At 39.0% G+C, this 23,259-nt stretch overlaps 1 protein-coding gene across 1 annotated transcript; it reads left to right on the plus strand.

The window, feature by feature from the left end:
• The first annotated feature begins 1,472 nt into the window (after nt 1-1,472).
• LOC137091020 (calpain-1 catalytic subunit-like) lies at nt 1,473-12,871 on the plus strand. Its single transcript, XM_067455092.1, has 12 exons — nt 1,473-2,282; nt 2,582-2,654; nt 2,813-2,931; nt 3,476-3,609; nt 3,830-4,004; nt 4,246-4,320; nt 5,729-5,814; nt 10,434-10,508; nt 10,590-10,750; nt 11,488-11,657; nt 11,758-11,769; nt 11,884-12,871. Exons 1-12 carry the CDS (start codon nt 2,046-2,048, stop codon nt 12,088-12,090), a joined length of 1,524 nt encoding a protein of 507 aa, XP_067311193.1. The 5' UTR covers nt 1,473-2,045; the 3' UTR covers nt 12,091-12,871.
• Nucleotides 12,872-23,259: the final 10,388 nt, after the last annotated feature.

Consider the following 23,259-nt stretch of genomic DNA (forward strand, 5'->3'; position numbering starts at 1 on the left):
GAATTAGGTTTATACTGATTTAAAATATTCATGAACTGGATTTAATGGTTTATATAGGCTCATATAAACCCTTACAAAAAATAAATTTACTTCAAATTCATTTTATTAAGCAATCTTCAAGTACATATTTAACTATGCTTTATGTAGTAATATCAGTGTACTAGAAGTATACTTGTAAATGTACCATTTCAATTCTACCCGAGACTAAATTGCCCCACTTTTTGGTATATATAGTGGTATAATATATATGGTATAATAGTGTACTTTTAAGGCCTGGTTTCACAGACATTCGGATTAGGCCTTAGTTCAGTTGGGCCATTTAGCTTTTATGACGTGCCTTTGAAAAAAAAAAAAACATGCATTGTGTCTGTGAAACTGTTAAGTGTAACACAAACTTAAAGTACCCAAACTAGTTTACAACTGTTTTTTTCATTTGTACTGATTGCTCAAGAGAACTTGTTATACTGATTGTTTTGTAGTTAAATAATTGTAGTATATTTTTTAGTTTATGAAAGTATACTCTCAGTAAACTACTAGTTTTATATGTTGAACACTACAAGCCAAATATGGTTAGAATAATTACTTTTAAGTATATCTTGATAAAAAAGATTGAGTAGATGAATATTTTAAATAGACTTTTCTGTTAGTATTAGTCAAGTATACTTAAAGGATTAGTTCACTTTAATATGAAAATTACTCCATGATTTACTCACCCTCAAGCCATCCTAGGTGTACATGAAGTTCTTCTTTCTGATGAACACTCAGAGTTAAATTATTATCCTAATGCTTCCAGGCTTTATATTGGTAGTAGCGGGGTCTATTGAGTTTGAAGCTCAAAAAAGTGCATCCATCCATCATATGCCACACGGCTCCATTAGGCCTTCTGAATCATATCGATGGGGTTTTTAGATATATTTTTGATGAATATAAATATGAATATGGATATTTAAATATACATTTATTTTCTTTTAAAACCCCATAAATATAGATTTATTTTCTTTTAAAACCCCATAAATTCGATTCAGACGGCCATTCCCCAGAGCAATGTGGAGTACGCTTATGATGGATGGATGCACTTTCTTAGCTTGAAACTCAATGGACCGTCAATGCCGTAATAAAGTGTGAAAGTGTCAGGATATTTAAAATGACTGTTCATCAGAAAGAAAAAAGTCAAATACACCTAGGATGGCTTGAGGGTGAGTAAATCATGGGGTAATTTTAATTTAAAAGTGAACTAATCCTTTAAGTGGAATTTTAAGTACATACAAAGTGAATACTTTCCTATTTAAAAGAAGTATACTAATAGCACACTTCAATACAATTATTTTATTTCTCAGCGGATAATTGTAAACAGATCAGTAGTTTCTGTATTTTCATGATCTTATTTGTCCTTTAAAATGTGTTAGTGATAACTCTGATGCAGTTTCTTTATTAATTCCTTATAACAATATCATTAACTGTCTTAGCAACATTCTTAAAAATACATTTGCAGTACAAACTGCTTTCCATCCTCATTTGTGTATTTAGTTTTTCAGGTAAGGCTATAGATGGTGGAATTAACTGTTACGCAACTCCACAGGTGGGAGGATTTCGGAAGTCTTTTTCAGTTTACGCAATAATGTCTCTGTGCAAAACAAAACCCACACATTGTACTGCACCCTTCCTGAAAACTTCATTCGGTCTGAGAACGGAATTCCAGAGCCTAGGCCAGAACAAAGAGAATCGGTTAAACCTAATAAGAGAAGACTGTTCATTTAGGTGAGGAGTCATACTTAAAGTATAACATTTATATGTTAAAAATAGAGTTTATCTTCCAATTATATAGTAAGGCTCTGCACAGCAAGATATTTCTTCCAAAGGGACAATATTTCCCTCCCAAAACCGGTCTAACATGCCCGAACAAGTCTCTTATCTCTTGGGTCTTTAAAAGCACACCATAGTATGTCATAGTGCTGTATCGTCTCGCCAGTAACAGAAGCCAGAAGTGTCTCGCATCAGTTTTTCTTTAATACTTTTTCCCTAAAAAGACTCTAGCAACTGAAAAAATGCCTCCACCTCCTCTGAACAAAAAACCCAGGAATGAAGACGGCGCAAAAGACAAAAAGGGCACTCTTGACGTCCCTTTGAAATTCTTGGATCAGGACTACCAGGAGTTGAAGAAGAACTGCATCTTAAAAAAAGAGATGTATGTTGATGACAAGTTCCCTCCAGAGAGCAGCTCCATTGACCCAACGAAGAAACTTAATTTGAATATGGAAAAAATCAAGTGGTTGAGTCCATCAGTAAGTTACCTGTTTTGACTCTCCGTCTCCTTCAGAAACGTTCAAGAAGAGTTTAAAGTATATAGACATTGTTTGAACGTATCTATAATAACTGTTGGAAAATATCTCTTAGGGCTTGTGAGAACAGGTTTATATGTAACATTTGCCTACATTTTTTATTTACAATTGTAGCAAGACATCTTAAGTGTCTTGAAAGCAGATTCATAATACATACGAGTCTAAATGTCATCTGGTATCCCCAAATCCTTAGGGCAAATTTCATTGTATGATGTATTAATTTAATAAATTTCTGTCTTTAGAAAATAGTGGCAGATCCTCAGCTCATTGTAAAGGGGGTTTCCAGGTTTGACTATGCCCAAGGATCTTCTTTAGGTATGTTTATTTCTGTGTTTTATTCACATACTCCAGTAGGCATTGCCTTTTGAATGATACTGTCTATGCAGTTAATAGCATCACTCTATATACACCAGAATACATTCTGTAAACTCAATGAAAGATTGATTTGGCTAATGTTTGTGCTTTTACATTAGGAGACTGCTGGTTTCTTGCTGCTGTTGGAGCGTTAACCTTTCAGGAGGATGTTATGAACCAGGTCATGCCAGCTGACCAGTCATTTGGTGGAGATTATGCAGGGATATTTCACTTTAGAGTGAGTTCTTTGGTCTTGATCAAAATATCTCTAATATATTTTATTAAAAAAATCAGTTGATCAGGGCTGGATTTCCAGATAACGTTCTCTTAGTGCACTATGAAGACTCTAAGGTATAACTTAACTAAAGGTATACCTTTTCTAGGTGTGTTCCCTGAACTATATCAATGGAGGTTGCTTAAGGTATGCCTTCTTAAAGGAACACTCCACCGTTTTTAGAAACAGGACAATTCAATTTAGTTTGGCAGAGTTGCTGCTAGCTTAGCTTGGCATAATGAATGGAATCCTATGTTGCCAGATAGCATGTCCCGAGTAAAAGTGATCCAAACCAACAACAACAGCAACCTAATAACTTCTTGTGGCCTGCGTATTCACAACAAGTACAAATAGCGATGCAGTTGAATAAGCTCTATTTCTAAAAACGAACGTTTCGGGAAACATGTATTAACATTAAGGTATAACTTAAGAACGGCTTAGCGTTAAGAAGGTTTCGGAAAATGCAGCCCAGTCCTTAAGCCTTCTGCTTTCTGCTTAATTCATATAGTTCTGGAGGTTTGGGAAATGGATTGACGTTGTCATTGATGACAAACTGCCAACGATCAATGGCAAGCTCATTTTTGTTCGTTCAAAAACATCTAATGAGTTTTGGCCTGCCTTGCTGGAGAAAGCTTATGCCAAGTAAGTTTTTCCTTAAAATGATTCTTCTTTCATAGTTTAAAAGTATTTTTGCTTATTCATCATAAGAATATTACTTAAATATTATTACAATTATTTGACTTGTCACAATGATAACAGTGTATTGTAGTCATCACCATTTTGAGTAATCCCACAGAATCAATCATTAAACGCTTGTTGGTCCACTGTAATGCATCCTTAAAATGTAGAATGACTTTTACAGGGTGTGCGGCTCCTATGCTGACATGCAGGCTGGAGCTGTATCTGAGGCTTTGTTGGACTTCACTGGTGGCATCCACTTGCGCTTTGAGCTAGCAAAAGCTCCTGTTCATTTGTGGAGCCTGATGGACCGTGCAGCCAAAGCAAAGTCTCTGATGGGCTGTGGAACCTTTCAGGGGGTAAGCAGTGACCTCTGGCTTGTCCTTTCATCTGTCATTGAAGTATTTTGCATTAAAGAGTCAAATGAATGTTCAGTTGAATACAAATGACTATAGTGAACATTTTTACAATGAAAGATGTAGGAAACAATGTAGAGCTTTAATTATACATAAAACAATTGTTTGCTATTTCTTGACATTTCTCACCTGGCAGCATTATTGATATAAAATATCTGTTTGTTTGTTTTTTATACCATATCAGAAAACATCTGAAAACACAGTATTACCCAATGGCATTGTTCAAGGCCATGCATATACAGTGACCGGGGTTTCCGAGGTAAGTCTGCCCAGAATCAAATGTCAGATCACAGTGCCTTCAGATTACAAAGCTTTCAAAACCACCCAGGGTCTTTATAGCAAGTTAGGTCAGTCAAGTTTATTAAGGTTCACACCACTTGAAGACAGACACAAATCTAGTCATCTTGCAATCTTCTGAATGGAATGATAACTGATATATTGGCGGATAAATCTAAGTTCAAATTTTGATATAATTTGAGAGCCTGATTAAAAAAAACTAAAGGCTCACCATCGAAATCTATGTCCCAAACACTTCAACATAAATCAAATATATTCAGTACAGTCGCCTAGTTTGAACCAGTGTAAGATTCCTTAACCTTAAAGTAAATTTTACACTCCTATGGCCAATTATTGTTATAAAAAATGGTAACACCTTACAGTTTCATTTTGTTAGCATTAGTTGAGATGAACCAACAATGAGTAAACAATACTACAGGATTTTTTAGTTAATGCTAATCTTAACACTCCCTTAGACATTTTTAAGATCCAAAGTTGTATCTTTTAACATTAGTTAATTCTCTGTGAACTTTAAATTTACATTTAATAATTTAGCAGATACTTTTATCAAAAGTGACTTACAAATGAGGAGAGCAATATAAGCAATCAAACTAACAATAGGGCAACAATAGTAAGTGCTGTGGTCAGTTAGTCCAGCAGAATAGCAAGTTCTGCAAGTGCACAGTAGTCTACACATAGCAAGGTTTATATTTTTTTAAAATAAACTTCAGCAGTTTCTTGGAAATGGCTAAAAACTCAGCAGCTCAGGTTGAGTTAGGCAGGTCATTCCACTAGCAGGGAACAGTCCAGGTAAAGGTCAGTGAAAGTGATTTTGTGCCTCTTTGGGATGGCACCTCAAGGCACTGTTCACTTACAGAACACAAGCTTCTGGATGGCACGCAGGTCAGGAGTAATGAGTTTACAGTAGAATAAGTAACAAGTAATAAGATCCTGGTTTGATGAGTGATGACCTTCCATCTCTTTTTCAGCTGTGTGCTCTAATTCTATGGCGCATGGTAAATCGAAGAACTGTCAATCAGGGCGATCAGGCCAATCCAAGCGTGCTCCGGTGTCTGATTGCTCTATTCACACCGTCCCAACCCACTTTACCTACCCACCTCGATCCAGTTTCCATAGCTTGAACTTTTAAATGACAGTGCTCAAAAGCCACATGATTGCAATATTTACATGTGCATTTATATCTCTCAAGAGAAAGGTTTTTGTAGGTTTTAATAACATTTTATTCATATTAAGCATAATTCCAGTACGTGGCTCAGGACTACATAGTATTGTCTTCCTAAACTGGCTCAAAAGAACGATTCGTTCAAGAATCAAACATCACTACTTTATGTGACTCTCAAAGCATTATGTTCATTACATGTATTTAACAGGTAACATGCAAAGACAAACAAGTAAGGCTGGTGAGAGTGTTAAACCCTTGGGGAAAAGGCGAGTGGACTGGTGACTGGAGTGACAAGTAAGAGTCATATGAAACTTTAGGCTCACTAATCGGTTTTAAGACTTCTTTATTGACTACTTTATTTACATGAGCACCTGTGTGACCAGCGAACTCCAAACTTGTGGAACTTTTCCGCAAGTTCCCGCCAGCACATAACTGCATAGGCTCGTTCTTCAGAAGAACACCCTGCCCTTTAAAGCCCCACACAAACAGAACACATAACATGAAAAGAATACAATAACCATGGTCCCCTTTCAGTCGGTCACAGAGACGTACATCGGAACTGACAGACGAATTGGGTATCGTTTTCAGAGACCAGCCTGCTTCGAGTGTATAAAATCAAGCCAATAACGTTGGCATGCGGTATAAATACAGAAGTGAAATACTGCATCCTTGCTTTCATCTTTGGAGCCGAACGGTTGCTGTTCAAAGCTGCTGTTTTCTGTGAAGAGTCTGAGAAGGGTATGCTGTTTTCTCCAGTGCTGGTGTGAAGGCACACTTCAGCGGGTGGCCGCACTAAAATAACTTCTTATTGATGGTTTCCAGAGCGTTTTCTTGATATTGTTGGTTCGCTGAGCGATTCCCTGGTTACGGTCGGCTTGCTGGGTGTCTCCCGTATATTGAGTCCTGATATTGAGGCTGCCTTTGTTCCATTTAGAGAATGCAGTGTTCGAATTCTCAACTATCTGGATAACTGGCTGATCCTGGCCCAGTCTCGGCAGCAGTTTTGCAAACACAGGGACATGGTGCTCCGTCACCTCAGCCTATTGGGTCTTCGGGTCAACCAAAAGAAGAGCAAACTTTGTACCACACAGAGGATCTTGTATCTTGGCATGGAGCTAGACTCGGTCAGTCAGACTGTGCACCTCACAGAGGAGCGAGTCCGGTCAGTGTTGAATACACACCCTCAAACTGCTTAAATACGTTTTCAGAGGCTCTTGGGGCATATGGCATCTGCAGCCGTGATGACGCCGCTCAGATTGCTTCTTATGAGACTGCTTCAGCACTGGCTTCATGGCTGGGTCCCGAAATGGGCATGGCAGAGTGGCAAGTACCGTGTCTCAGTTACTCCGTACTATCGCCAACCTGTAGACTGTGGTTGGACTCTGTGGTTCACAGGGTTGGGCCCATTTCTACAGGCGGGAGTGCCCTTAGAGCAAGTGTCCAGGCATGCTGTTGTCTTCACGGATGCCTCATCCACTGGCTGGGAGGCCAAGAACAACGGGCATGCGATTTCAGGTCTGTAGGCAGGGCCTACATATCAATTGCCTAGAGTTGCTATCAGTACATACTGCGGCTGTTGCTTACATCAACCATCAGGGTGGTCTGCACTCCTGTCGCATGTTGCAACTCACCCGCCATGTATCCTCCTGTGGAGTCAGAAGCATCTGAGTTTGCTTCAGGCCATTCACATCCCTGGTGTGCTGAACCAGACAGCCAACAAGCTCTCTTGAGCAGGTATTGCTTGCTTACCGGACCTGGTTCGCTGAACTAACTCTTCTTGCGACAGCCCCTCCCTGGCCTATGGGGCACTCTATGACACCTGCATCCAGACCTTTGGCTAGAGCCCCCCCCTTGACGAGGCGCCTCTATGCTCTAAAGTGGAACCTGTTCATTGAGTGGTGCTCTTCCCGCCTTGAAGACCCCCCAAGGTGTTCGATTGGTGTTGTGCTTTCCTTCCTGCAAGTTGGCTTGGAGCGAATGCTGTCTCCCTCTACCCTTAAGGTGTACGTCGCAGCTATAGTGGCATATCACGACGCTGTCGAAGGTAAGTCCGTCGGAAAGCACGACCTGATCGTCAGGTTCCTTAGAGGTGCGAGGAGGCTAAACCCACCTCTCCCAAACTCTGTACCATTTTGGGACGTAGCTCTGGTGCTCAGGGCTCTTCAGAGCCCTCCCTTTGAGCCGTAGCAGTCAGTCGAGTAAAACCTGTCTATGAAGACAGTGCTTCTCACTGCATTGGCCTCTGTCAAGAGGGTAGAGACCTAGATGCACTTTCAGTCATCAAATTGTGCCTAGAGTTTTGTTGTGTCCCTTTGCGCCCTGCTTACCAATCGCAAGACGTGCCTTGCCCATTCAGGGTGTGGGCACAAACGACTAGGAGTGTGTCTTCATCCTGGGCATTGGCTCAAGGCGCCTTGCTGACAGATATATGTAGAGCTGCGGGCTGGGCGACACCTAACACGTTCGCTAGATTTTATAGCCTTCGCGTAGAGCCGGTTTCTTCCCGTGTACGCGCCCCCAGTGGCCGGTTAATGTGTACCAGTACCAGTTCTGTGTCTGCTTGCAACGACACTCCCGCCTCTGGCCGCATATGTGTGTCTATTAGTCTACAGTCGTGTTCCCCAGAAATGGCGAACCCTGTTGCGCTCCTCTGTCATTGTGCATTTTTCACGGTACCCGCTACCCTACTCGGTTAGCCCTGTGTCTTTCCCTTGACAGAGCCCGGTCTGTCGTCTCTGGTTGTGTTCTTTCCAACCTGGGACCAGTTGGGAACCACCGCAGAGACTACCATATTGCACTACCCTGCCAGTTAGTCCTATGTGTATTCGGCCACCCCTCCTTCCACTGAAGGATGTGACTCCGCAGCGCTCCATCTCTCGAAAAGGGTACACTCTCCCAGCGTTACCCAATAGTCACGCTGAGTGGGTCTTGCAACATCTCGGTTGAACATCACGGTTACGTTCGCAACCCATGTTCCCTGAAGGAGGGAATGGAGACGTACGTCCCATCACCAGGTGCTGTACTTCTGCTGAAGGACCGAATCACTTGTTCAGCTGATTCAGCTGAGAAGCGAGGATGTGGTATTTCACTTCCGTATTTATACGGGGTGGGACGGTGCGTGAACCGCATGCCAACATTATTAGCTCGTTTTTAAACACTCGAAGCAGATTGGTCTCTGAAAATGACCCCCATTTCGCAGGTCAGTTCCAACGTACGTCTCCGTTCCCTCCTCTTACATACTTAACCGAGCCGTTTTTTGGTTTTATTTGTAGTAAAACCAAGGTTCATTTTCTTAAGGGTGTAGAGGAAGCCTCTAATTTTATGAGCTTCCAACGAGTCCTGAAGCTTTATAGCATACTCAGGGTATGGCAAATCAGGCACTTCAGGTGGCCTCCTCATGTGTTCTCCCACCCCAACATCAAAAGGGCAGGTGCAAGAGGTTGAACCTTGGCAGATCGCACACCCTTGGGATAAATGGTACATGCATATCCCAATCTCTGACACCAGTGTCGTATTAAAGGAGTCCATCACTTTGGGGATGCAAAGGGGTTGTCCTGGTTTTGTGGATCCCTATTTTTTTGTACATCTCCGAGAAGGAAAGCGACTCAAAATTCCGGCCTCGGTCGCTGAAGCTTCTTCAGGCAGTGCATAAACTTCTGGCCATTTAGTGAAATAATCCATAACCATCAGCACAAACCTGTTACCCCTCTCGGAACAAGGAAAAGGACCCATTACATCCACCCCCTCTATCTTCATAGGTCCCTGTAGTAGGGTTTGTAGATATGGGAAGGAAAGAAGCGGGGACCGACGAACATTCAACTAAAGACGTTAATCAAATAATAAACTAAATTAAAGTAACGCGGGCAGCCCCTCACAGACGACTGCCTGCACACGCATAATAAAACATTAACAAAATACAACGTAAATTCCAGGCCTGATCCTCTCTCGTCTTGCACTGCCATCGCTCTTCCTTTTATGCTCCCGTCACTGTGGTGTGAAAGGTGTGGCGCTCAGCTGGCACTCATTATCACTCGTCACTGGCCCGCTCTCACTGTCCCTCGCCTCGCTACTTGCCACAGTCCTCCTACAGAGAAATGTTACAGAGGAGCCCTTGCGGGCAGTGTAACCATCACACTGGTGACAACTCCTCCACTTCTTTCCTCACAATCCTCCAGTAAAGGCAGACACATTTGAGTGTTTCTGAAACTCCATCTCTGGTGGGCAGCCCTGAAAATTGAAAATGCAATTTTGAATATCAATCATTCCTTTTAAATGTTGTCTGGAATATCATAGTTGTTAGTTTAAAATGGTGTTGTGTAAGCACCCCCCAACAAAGACTACACTAACAAAGATTACATCGCTGGAGGTTGACAGGTGCTGTTTGTTTTCCATTTGCATGAGTTACTTCAAATGTGACTGTCATTCATATCACCGGATTCAGCCACCTCTCATTTACTGAAGGAGATTTTGAATGAATGAGTTTTTGTTGGATTTAGTCATTCTTTTGTAATAGACTATACCTTTAAAAAACAAAAGCCAGGTCTTCAGTGACATGACATGATCAGTTAATTTTAAAAAACAAGTTGAAGAATTGTAATGTTTTGTGCTGTGGTCATGTTAAATCATTCCAGCCTGTTCAAATGAGAGAAATCTCATTAAACTATCCACTATCCTATCTAGTTGTACCCTGATGTGCATTTGCAAAATTTATTTCCATCCATTTTTGTCATCATATTTATTCCAATAAAGTATTAGCTTTACCCTTTTAGAGAAATATATTAAAATTATTAATTAAAAAATTACAACAGAAGCAAGGTACCGTATATATATTTTTCCCTCTTTATTTGCTGCTGTTATTTTCTTGGTTAGCATAACCATGTGCTCATATAATATATGATTTTGCATAACTTTAGGTCACCATTGTGGAAGGATGTGAGTGAGATGGAGCAATCCAAGTGTTGTTCTTTGGCCAACGACGGAGAGTTCTGGTGGGCACTGACTGTAGATTCAGATATGATCACTCTTTGCAATAATGAATCAAATGTTGACTGACTCATATTTTCCTGCAGGATGTCAATGGAGGACTTCACCACAAACTTCAGGCAAACTGATATTTGCTGCCTCAGTCCTGATTTTCTGGACAGTTCCTCCAAATGCAGCTGGACTTCCACACGTTACAATGACAGCTGGGTCGCTGGGACTACAGCTGGTGGCTGCCTCAATAATAAAGGTCATATATTGAAAAAATTAAATAAATAAATTTGAACACATATAGTCCGACGGCGGCATTCAACGCCTGTCCGCAGCGATTAAATGTATATTTCCCTCAAATCGTGACTGTACATACTGATTTCACCCTGTGCTACAAGATACACTCATCGTGCAGCTCTTCTGTCAGAAGTCGATTCAAAATTGAGCTTGTGCGTATATAATGTTCACGTCTGCCTGGTGTGAGATTCCTGAGACACGGCGCTGAGCTTCAGTCCGGTGTAGGACCCCCTTTAGGCACAATCGGCTTAAGAACGTGCATATAAACGCACTCAAAGTGTTCTTTTCCTCTCTAGGCTTTTTTTAGGTTTATTTATCAAAATGTTCTTTTATATATTTGTTTGATGTTCTGTGTTTCGATCGCGGCTTTTAAATGTTATGAGAGAACGGTTAATTTACGAATGTGTTGTGTAGCCTAGTTTTGATCACTTTATTAAAAGTGGTGGCTGTGTGCCGTGTGTAAAGTAAAATAAAAATAGTCTTAGCCTCCTGCTGACTATTGTCTTGCCCTTTCCCAACCCGTTTATATAGTTTATTTTTTACAGTCTATGGTTTACACACACAGAGATGATTCGACTATCGGTCGACCATAGAGAGATTCGAAAATTCTGATTCGAATGTGTAAATCCTTAGTCAGGGACAGCCCTAGTGCCTATACTGCATGTACCACAAAGGTCTGATTCAATTGATCTCTTGCAGACTCTTTCTGGACAAACCCTCAGTTTCGTGTGCGGATTGAGGCGCTTGATAAGGAATGTGCTGCTAGTGGTCAGTGCCCTGAAAACATTCTGGTGTCCCTAATGCAGAACCATGAAAAGAGAAACAGAAGTGAAGTTTCTAACTACGCCATCGGCTTCAGTGTTTTTGCGGTCAGTATATTAACAAAACTCTTTTGGAATCACAGGAAATGTCACATAATGCAGTCATTTTTGTTCCCATTTATTAATGGTGTGCTATTCTATTTTCCAGATACCACCAGAGGCAAGTAAAATATATAATTCAAGCTAATTTTTGCTTTGAAAATGCATAAATGACATGCTATTTACGAAATAAACGGGTTGCTTGAATGCAAGTTTATATTTCATTCTCCTTTAGATGAAAGACAAGAAGCTCCCAGACAAGTTCTTCTACGGCAAACGCCCTGTGGAAAATATTGTGAACTTCAAAGCAAGACATGTGATGAAATTCTTCAAGCTGGAACCAGGAGAGTATCTCATTGTACCATCCACTTTCAACCCTAATGAGTGTGCAAAATTCATATTGTCCATCTTCTTAAAGAGTGAATCCCATAAGACAAATTAGAAATAAGATTACTAATGACTTATCAGTGGGACTCCAGTTAACGGAGAAGACGTAGTGCAATAAGTCAAAAAGTGGATGCTGCACACTGGTGGTGGTTGAGGAGAAACCCCTGACATGAGTGTAAAGCGCTTTGGGTGTACAGTAGTACATATGAAAGCACTATATAAATGCCTCATTCATTCATTCATTCATTCATTCATTCATTCATTCATTCATTCATTCATTCATTCATTCATTCATTCATTCATTCATTCATTCATTCATTCATTCATTCATTCATTCATTCAATCAATCAATATTGACAGTTCCTTACATGCAGTGCTATATACATTTCCTGGGGTGTTTTTGTGGTTTTACAAGCATTATTTTTTATTGTACTATATTTTATTTTATTTGTGAGCTGTGAAGATGTGTTTTGAGTCACATTTGTTGTTTATTTGTCAAGTTTTTGATTTTGTAATGTTGTGATTGGGCCAACATAATGAGACCTTGTTAATGCTTCAAAACTGTAAGAAATTATTTCTTATAGACTGAAGTATCACAAAAATTCAGTAACACCATGTGAAAAACATATGTGACCCTGAACCACAAAACCAGTCATAATGGTCACATGAAAGCTGAATAAATAATCTTTCCGTTGATGTATAGTTTGTTAGGATAAGACTATTTGGCAGAGATGCAGCTATTTGAATATCTGGAATCTGAGGGTGCAAAAAAAATCGAAATATTGAGAAAATCTCCTTTAAAGTTGTCCAAATGAAGTCCTTAGCAAAGGATACTACTACTAATATATATATGTATATATTTTACAAAATATTTTCATGGAACATGATCTTTACTTTAATATCCTAATCATTTTTTTGGCATAAAAGAAAAATGAATCATTTCGACCCATACAATGCGTCAAAATGGCTATTGCCACAAATATACTCATTCAATTTATGACTGGTTTTGTTGTCCAGTGTCACATACTTGGTTTTCTAAAAAAAAATCATATAACCTAAAACGTGGCATTGAAAACGTAATGCTGCTTTTATGGGGCTACAGTAAACTATGGAAATAGATCGTGAAAATGTACACTACTAAAGAAATAAACATATACTTATTTTACTTTTCAAACAATTATTTTGTCATATATTGTATTGAGCTATTAGCCTGACAAGCCAGACCCACATCAAGATGTTTGGTCTGGAAACTCACCATTGACAGCTCAATCTGAGGGGCGGGATAAACGGTTGTCTTTCAAACTCCCTCTGCACGCGATAGGATAGCGCTACAACCAACCAGAGCAACGAAGGTGAAACAGAGCTTGTTGATAGATTAAACTTTCGGCGTATTCGGTCGGTAAAACTTCCGAACACATCTTCCCTTTTTTTAGAATGACTTCAGTGCCGTTCTTTGTTCTTTTCTCAGAGAAAAGCTTAACTCCAAGTCTTCCAGAGTCGCGGTCAAAGCTGATTCGAAAGACTGCCGTTCGCCAGTTTCTGTGTTTACTAGAAGCACGCAAACACAACTCGGCCGTCGTCATTATGGCTCCGCCCACCGACTCTATACACGATGTGATTGGCCCGGCAAGAGTTTGGCGATTACAGCTCAAAAGGGTATTGAGAGTTGCTAGACGACACTCACGGCAGATTAGATCTGCTGCGGCTAGGGGGCGTCTAGATTTCGAGGCTATTGAACTATGGGTTTCTTTAGTGTTATGGAGAAAAGTTTTTTGCAAATAAAGCTCAGGAGACAGAGTTCCAGAAGTCAAAGTAAGACTTTATTGAAAAATGCCGATATTCCTGAAGAACATCAGATGTTGTCTCTGGCCAGGACACTGTTCTTATACCTTTCCCTTATCTGTTATTTTGCAATAACCGAGTGACTTAAATTACAGATGGCAGAATAATAGGTAACACTTTACAATTAATGCATGAATTAATAGTTAATTCAGCATGAACTCATGATTATTTAAGATATAAACTAATCATGAACAAATGAGGAGCTATCCTTAATTAAGACATAGTCATAATGATTCATGAATGAATACAGCAGCATTAATACATGTTAGTACATGTTTGTTACTTAATGCATTAATTAACAAGTATGGGTAAACTAAATTAAATAGGCTGTCTAAGAAGGAATAACAGATATTTTGACTTTGAAATACATTTTCAAATTAATTGTTGTCATAATTTAAACCCTTTTTATCAGCTTCATTATAAATATTACTGAAAGCCAAGATTAGTTTTTCATTACTTTTGCTGATCATCTAAATCTGCTATATATTATCTCAAAAAGTTATCTTTTTGTGATCTCTTTCCCATCAAACTAAACCTACTGTGACTTATAACATTTTCTGAGGAATCAGTCCCCAAAAAATAACCAAACAGGAAACAAGCAGTTATGTCCGGAAGTGATGGAACGTCTGCTGGGATCCGTACAGTTCTTTCTCCACCCAGACATAGGCCATGATGATACGGTACCTCCGTTCTCTTAACTGGGCTGAATACTAGTTATACTAGTTATGTGAATTTTATAATAAGTTTATGATAAATCATGAGCTGAATTTGGTAAGTAGTTAATAGTGAATTAATCATGAAGTCATGACACGATGCATTAACAAGCCATGAGTTGATGTTAGTGTATGGTTAGTTAATAATGAATTAATATTATTATAATTATAATGAATAATGATGTGCCCCCTCAAGTAAAGTTATGACATAGTCATATATTAACAAGCCATGAGTTGATGTTAGTGTATTAGTTAAACATGAGTTTAGACACTATGATGCACTAACAATTCATTAATTACTAAATGAATTAACATATACACAAAAAATCCTTATTCCTTTTCACCCCTGGTACAAAAAACAAACAAAAAATATACAAATTATTTGTAGGCTAGTTATTTTATTTATATAATTAAACTGATATGGACTTAAAATAAAGCCCAAACATAACTGTAAAAACACACACAAGGCACGTTTACATGTAAAGCAGAGCACATCCACCGGCTAATGCTAATCGAATCATATACATTTAAACCATTAAAAAATACAGTTAATTACTGTACACACCTCCATAACTATCCCAATAAAACAATCATATTCTTAAATTATTATTTCGGTTAACCAAAGCACTCGTCATTATTATTCAAAAAAATGCCAGCATTACCGAAGGAACACAACTAACACGCTAGGGGTGCTTCCCAATTCTTATTTGTGCATCCTCATTTCCTTTCCTAGCTTCCTTTCCTCGCTCCTTAGCTCCGCCCCTTCAGGATCTGAGGGAAGTAGTGATAGGAAGTTCAGTTCTTTTCCGCGAACCGGTTCTTTCGGACAGTTAGTTTCAATGATCCGGTAAAAAAAAAACGGATCACCGTTTTTTTTAACGTCTTTACATAATGACGTCATTTCTATCATACCGGTGGATGAAAATACATTCAAACGAAGATGGCGGCGTGTTAAGACAACTTTAAGTAGCTCTGTTGACAAGAATATATTATAAGTCACATAAACTGTCTACTTTCAACTGGTTACAACGTATTTCTTATGTGCTTTTGTTAAGGATACAGTGGTTTAAACATGCCAAAATGCGTTGAAAAACGTAAAGATCGGGCAAAAAATCTGATGGATGGGTCTGCAAATATGCACGATTACGCACTTTCTGCCGTGACTGATCCCAGTCCTGAAAATACTGATCTTTGTTCAACTCATCTTCCTGATACTCCAATTAAACCGGCCTCTAAGAAAGGGAAAATGGAAACTCTGGAAGATGTGGTTGCGATGTTATCATCAATTTCGTCACTGATCAACAAGCGATCTGATTCCCTTGAGAAATTGAGAAAGTGCCAACGTGATGAAAATTGAGGGGTTGAAAAAGACAGTGGATTTTGTTTCTGCCGAAGTTAAGGATATGAAGGTAGTGGCTCAGTGGTTCATGTAGGTTGTCTACAAACCAGAAGGTTGGTGGTTCGATCCCCGGTTCCACTTGACCAAGTGTCGAAGTGTCCATGAGCAAGACACCTAACCCCAGCTGCTCCCGACGAGCTGGATGGCACCTTGCATGGCTGACATCGCCGTCGGTGTATGAATGGGTGAATGTGAGGCAAAAATGTAAAGCGCTTTGGATAAAAGCGCTATATAAATGCAGTCCATTTATAAATGCAGTCCATTTATGAAGGTGATGGTTGATCATCTAGTTTCTCGGTTACAACGCGGAGAGCAACGAATCGAAACGTGAAACTCAACTAGCTGACCTGGAGAGATACTCGAAGCGATGGAACCTTCGGCTGCGAGGGGTTCCAGAAAAAGAGAAGGAGAACATCAGGGACATTGGCCCTCATTTATCAATCTTGCGTAGAAACTGGTGTATATGTTGGCGTAAGATTATGCTTACACTCCTCTCACCGCCTGATTTATGAAACTGTGCGCACCTCTGCAATCCAGGTGTACGCAATACTTGCCCTTGATAAATGTGGCGGCTGAAAACGATCGTCATTAGAATAACACGCCCCTATATATTCAAGTCTCCGCCTCTCCCACACCTTCATTTTACGCCATGGACAAACAGAAGACGGCAAAGAAGCGAAACTTCTCCGACGTGGAGATCGGGCGCGCTCAATCATCTCACTAGTCCACTAGTCAGGGCACTGATTAGGACATAAGTCAATGGGCTGACTCCCTGATCAGTGCCCTGACTAGTGGACTAGTGAGATGATTGAGACGCGCCCATCGAGACCATCACCAGGGAAGTGAGAAAAAAAACAACAAAAAAAACGAAATTGTTTTACTTGGGACTTTAAAGAGTGGGATTAAAGGCACCTACAAAAACAAAATATGGACCCAAATTACGAGTACTCTTAGGAGGTTGAGAAGCGCACTCCAGCAGTTTAAATAGCTGTTTGGAGGATAAATTACCATCACAATGCATTATTTTACAGCACGTTTTGAAACAATTAGCATTTAATTTCGTATCACGGCACATGTATTGGGGTGTACAATAGTGATGATGATGTGATGTGGAGTACTACCATTCATTCACATTAATAACTACATGACAATTTGTAAGATTCTTCTTCTTCTTATTATTATTATTCTTATTATTATGATTATTATTCTTAATGATGCTTGTTATTCAGAAGAATAATGTCGTTTTTATTGATTTTATTATTATTTAAAAGAAGAAGGTCATTTTTATTATTTTGTCAGTCTGAATTATTTTAGTCCCAGTGCGTGCGCAGCTGCCGGGCCAGGCGGGCCTGAAACGTCAGATAAAGCGCACAGGCTCGCGACTGGAGGAATACATATGCCTACAAATCAAACGCTTTGGTAAAGTCACAAAAATTAAACATTGACGTTCATGTTGCAAAAAAATAAACACTGAATGTTGGTGTTATGGTTTTTAATAGTGGGTCATAATATAGCATATCTTGTCAGTGCGTTTTGTGGTGCTAGGAATTGTTTTTCTGCGCATTTTCACACTAACTCAAACGTGCGTACACCACCTCCTGAGCTGGCGTAGGATTTGAGCGTGCCGTACGCCAACGTCCATATTGATAAATCTCAAAATCACCGTGGGTTTGGGTGTACGCAAGGTGTACGCTGGAAATTTGGTGTACGCACTTTTGATAAATGAGGGCCATTGAGTGTACATGCCTCTGGTTTGTGGTTGCGTCCGCAACGCCAACAGCTTTTGTCTTTAAGCCATTCTGCTATCTGGTCAACGGTCAGTGACTTGAATTTGGAACACAAACTGAGATAGTGCTCACGTGTGTCACAATATGGACAATAAGGTTTAGGCTTCTCTCTAGGCTTTAGTGAGAAAGCACGGGGAGTCAGAGAGGTAGGCTGTGGTTTATCTGGACTACTACTGGTGTTGTAGTAGACAGAAGATAATGGCTGACTCTGAATTCTCTTCCCTTTTCTCTGAGGCTCTTGAAACATCTCCACTGCTCTGCTTGAGATGTGTTTTGCCTGGGATTTCAGCTTTAGGGAAGCTGATAGGTTAAGCAGGGTGTATGTTTAATCTGTCCCTGTGATTAGTATACCACGGCTCAGACAATGTTCAACAAACCCATCACGGTAGCTTGCAGGCAGTTTGGCTAAAAGTCTGTCTACATGTGAGCCACATTTTAGCTTGTAGCCATTCTCACCCTCTAGTGAACGAAGCATGCCCACAAGAGAATGTATTGAAAGCGCAAAGTTATCAAATGCTTCAGCCTCTCCTACTCTGACCAGTGGAGAGTTCAATATAGCTCCAAGTTCACTCTGTACAAGTTGACGGGCTTGCCCATTTTTTTCTTGGAGGGCCTTCAATGCAGTAGTATACGGAGTGTGGTCATGCATATAAGCTTGGGCTAATTTGTAGGCACTTGGCACAGCTTCAATTGGTCCAGAAGCACTTGGTATTTAAACTGCTCTGTGAGGTGAGTGTGAGCACCCACAAGTCTGTCTAAAGCCATCTTCAGTAAGGCAAAATCAGACTCCCTACCACTATCAAATTTGGGCAGAGCTGGTTTGGGTATATCATATGAAGTGGCAATCAACATGTCCATTACATTGACTGGGGCAAGTGGCTGTACACCTGGGACACTAGGCGCTGTCAAGGGCTGTGGGTTAAACTGCAACTGTCTTACAGGTTGATGTAACTGACCTGTTGGAGGATGAGGTTGAGATTGGACTGCAAAGGTAGGCAGCTGGACATAGCTGGTCCTTGTTGAATGAGCACCTGGCTGACCTAGACTATAGGTCTGTCTATCAAAAGACAATGACTGCTGCACTGTTGTAGGAGGGTATACACTGGCAGTAGGCACTTTCACCTATTCATAATTTCAGAGCTCCATTGATCATGGCTTTTCATAGTTGTGTCAGGCTACTCAGAGTTGAATGAACTACCTCAGTTCAGCTGTTCTGAAAAAGAGTTTCCCATCTCAGGGTAGGTCAAACTCAGAGTTCAAGTTTAAAGCTACACTGTGTGATATTTTCCCCCATCTAGCGGTGAAAAGGTATATGACCATCCAGGGAATAATAGTTTCTGTTCCTCTCAATTCTGATTTCGTTAACTCCTACGGTGGTTGATTTAGTCCTAGATTAACATGGCAATCCCCCTCTTCACATTCGACACGGTGCCATCGAGTGTTAAAAATGCGAAAGGCGAAGCTTGAATTTACGGGTATGTCCCTCTTTGGCTAATGTACTTTCAAGATGGAGGAGCAACATGACGACCAGCATTCGACCCCCTCACCCGTATGTATTTTCAATGGCATATTATAAACTTACAAGAATACTTTATTACTTGAAAGAAGTAAATATATATTAATGAGCACATATATTTTTGAAAGAACTAAGTGTTTTTAGCTAAGAATAAACTAAAAAGTTTGTACCATCATGGTGACGAATCGAGCATGAGCTCAGATGTAAAAAAAACAAAACAAAAAAAAACATATATATATGCTATTGCTATGCTACCAAAGCATTGTTTTAGCAATTTAGCATTTATTGTATAAGCTAGTTAAATATAGCCAAGCTTAAGTACTACTACTAAAAATATTTGTTAAATTGAGATTACATGATAATTAAGTTAAATGTACAAATGAGCTTAATATTTCAAGTTAAGACCAATAAAAATGTTTGAATACAAAATAAAAATGTGCAAGTTCCGCTTGATTACCTAATAGTTTTTTTAGTTTTGCCAACTTATTTGAGTTTACAGTCTAGGTTCTTTTATTCTTAATGCTGTCAAAACACTAAAAAAAGTAAATTTATAAATACACAAAAATAGTAAGTTATCAACAGAGAATTATGGACTTTTAGCTGTATATTAGTGTAATCCCAGATATTTTGAAAAATCTGGAATCTGAGGAAGCCCGACCCAGCCAACACACCCATGTGGGGCCCAAAGGGGTTGCACATGGGCTGATATCTGGGGCCCACCTGGGCTACCCAACTGGGACCCAGCTAATTTTGTCCTCAGTTTCCATGGAGGCCCCACATGGGTTTGCCCAGAAGGGTTGATGGTGGGTATCTTGATGGGCTCATACCGGGCCCATATGGTTAACCCAGGTAGAACCCATTTGGGCCTTACATGGGTTAGCCCAGATGGGTTGAAGATGGGTCTCTTGATGGGCTCATACTAGGCCCACATGGGTAACTCAGGTAGCACCCATTTGGGGCCTACATGGGTCTGCCCATATGGGCTGATGACGGGACCCAGATAGGTGTAATGTTGGGCTCTTATGGGCCACAACGGGTATATATATGGGCTTGCACATTTTCTGTTTGGGTTACCTTATTTTACAGTAAACCCCGTAATACAAACATTACATGTAATCCACTACATTCAAATGTTAAAGGTATTCAATGAACTGAAACCAGTTTATGATTTACGTTATTAATCAAGGTTTATTAGGAACAATTCAAATATGACTATTATAACATTTATAACTTTATAACACAAAAATATCAACAATAAAAAATGTATACATTAAAATGAAGCTCCTGACAAACTTAATTTGACATAAATTGCATATCTGAACACTCAAAAATAATGTATTTCACAAACAAAATGAAAAAAAAAAAAACAGTGCAGCTCCTCACTCCTCTGTCGTCGGCCTCCCAACGACCCTTTGAAAAGACAAAATAAATTAAATCAACCATTGTTCCACTTTTTTTATTCCCCTTTTCACACTTAAAGCCTTTTGGTACCCCACATGAAGTTGGTCTATACAGAAGTTGGTAAATCTGTCCTGAAATACCCTCAGCACTGAACATACTGGCTGTGCAAAAAAGTACATTTTGACCAACTTTTACCACTTTTGAAGTAATTTGAGAATGAGAAATTAGTATTGTAGAAAATACATGCTGTTACCAATGCTCTTTCTGTTTTGTTGTAGATCATTAAACCATTGTGCTGCCTCATAAGTCTGTCCGAAATCAGTTTTGTGAGGTACCTTACTATCTAAGCGCTGCCTGTTAAGTCGTTGGCCGATAGGTCGGAGAGGCAACGAGTCAGCTGCATAAGTTGTCAGATGCAGCCTTTGTATGTCTTCCTCATCTAATACATCTGATTCATCTTATCAGCTTATTATAGAAGACCTGAGATTATGCAAGACCTGAAGTGGGTATGCAGAGCTGACAGATTCCAGGACAAGTCACTGTAACAAGTTACGGTCGCTCTACACTGCGTGCAGATTTTCAGGCACGTTGATTTTCTGATCATATTTTTTTATCAGGCATTCCAAATCACATCAATCTTAATAGCTACTATTCTTTTTGTATTTAATCATTTATGAGTGATATATGATTGAAAAAAAAAAAAGATCAGTAAAATCAACGTCCCTCATCTGCACTGTATGTAACAGCACTCAAATGGTAAAAACAATTTTGAATTTGTATTGATATGCACTATCATTCTTATCTTTTTATAGTTTTTATTACCATTTAAAACCAAGCAAGTCTTAAATGATTTACACTGTAAAAAATTATTTGTTGACTTAACTTAATATATTTTGTTATCTTTTTGCATTGATTTTTTTAAGTTTCTCTTACTTATTTGGATAAGTTATCTGAACTAATTCCATTTAGTAATAAAAACTTCCCCTTCAGTTTTCTGAACTTAAATGTTCTAGTCATCATAACTTCACTTCAGTTTTCTGAACTTAAATGTTCTAGTCATCATAACTTCACTTCAGTTTTCTGAACTTAAATGTTCTAGTCATCATAACTTCACTTTAGTTGGTTGCAAAGCTGCTTTAATAAGTATTAATTGCATTACTATATTGATTTTTAAACTACATTTGATTTAGAATAAAACCTATAGCAAATTAAAATCACAGCAACACATATCAGTACACATTTATATTTATTGCAAAAACAAACACCAAAAACAACCACACAAAAGGTCTGAAATTTCCTTTCTTCAGAAAATTGCAAAAAGAAACGGCACAGACTGTTAAACACCTCTGATTTGGCTTTATACCATTTTAATTTAAACTTAATTTAAGTTCATTTTAATTAACAATGTGTAAGCTCTCAAGCTTCAGTACATTTATCAATGAGCATAAACAGCACATATGCACCAGTGTTACCTCACTGCATTTTTTTCAGCTTTGCAGCTCTCCCCAACCATTAAACCTAGATTAAAAATAAAAATAAAATAAAAAGTTGGATAACCTCATAGCTCGAGCCCAAACAGTGTGGCAAAGGCATTTAGGGCATCTTCTAGATCCATGACCACAATCTCCGTCTAGTATGACATCCACATCCACAACATCATCTGGGAAGGCACTATCATGTCTGATGTCCTCACTCATGGTCAAGATGCCCTACATTAACCCCATGAACAATGTCTCTCTCATCATCATCTGGCTGGAAAAAAATGAGACACAGATACAAATTTTAAGTGGTGCTGTCATAAAATATTTATTCAAACATACATTAAATACTAAAGAACAGCAATACAATAACTATGCAATATAGTAAATATACTTTTTCTAGCTGACAGAATATTTTTTCTGAGGTAAATGTGACATGACATTGCTTAAAAGCTATTTATTGACGTTTATTAACGTTTGCGCAGTTGAAACACTGCGATTACATGAGACAATACAGATTTCATACATTGTACTGTATCTTTAAACATATTCTCTGATGTTCATACATGTTTATTTCATGCTGTATCTACTAGTAAAGTGCAATATTCAAATGCAAAAAAGCAACAAAAACAACATTTAAAACCACTGTCATATTAAAGGGTTAGTTCACCCAAAAGTGAGAATTAGCCCATGATTTACTCACCCTCAAGCCATCCTAGGTGTATTACATTCTTGTTTCATATCGTTCATTCACTTGGCCAAATAAAAAATGTGCTTGTCCGGAAAAAAGTTCGACATTTTTTGGTTTTTCCGTGCGTGTGTGCGTTGTAAATATAATTTATTCTGAAGCAATATTCTCCCCATTGTTCAATCAGCTTTGACATATTTAAATATGCATATTTGTGATTTTAAAAAAAATATTGAATCATTTGAAATGTAGGATATTTTTACCTTTTATAAAGGGGATTTCCCCCCTAATCTTATTAAATAAAGGCTCTGCTTCAGGTTTCATTCTATATTGTTAAATTTGATCAATACATTAAATTAAAATAAGACAATATAAGGGCTGTTACCAATCAAATTAAATA

The sequence above is a fragment of the Pseudorasbora parva genome, chromosome 10, assembly GCF_024679245.1.
Source record: "Pseudorasbora parva isolate DD20220531a chromosome 10, ASM2467924v1, whole genome shotgun sequence".
NCBI lineage: Eukaryota > Metazoa > Chordata > Actinopteri > Cypriniformes > Gobionidae > Pseudorasbora > Pseudorasbora parva.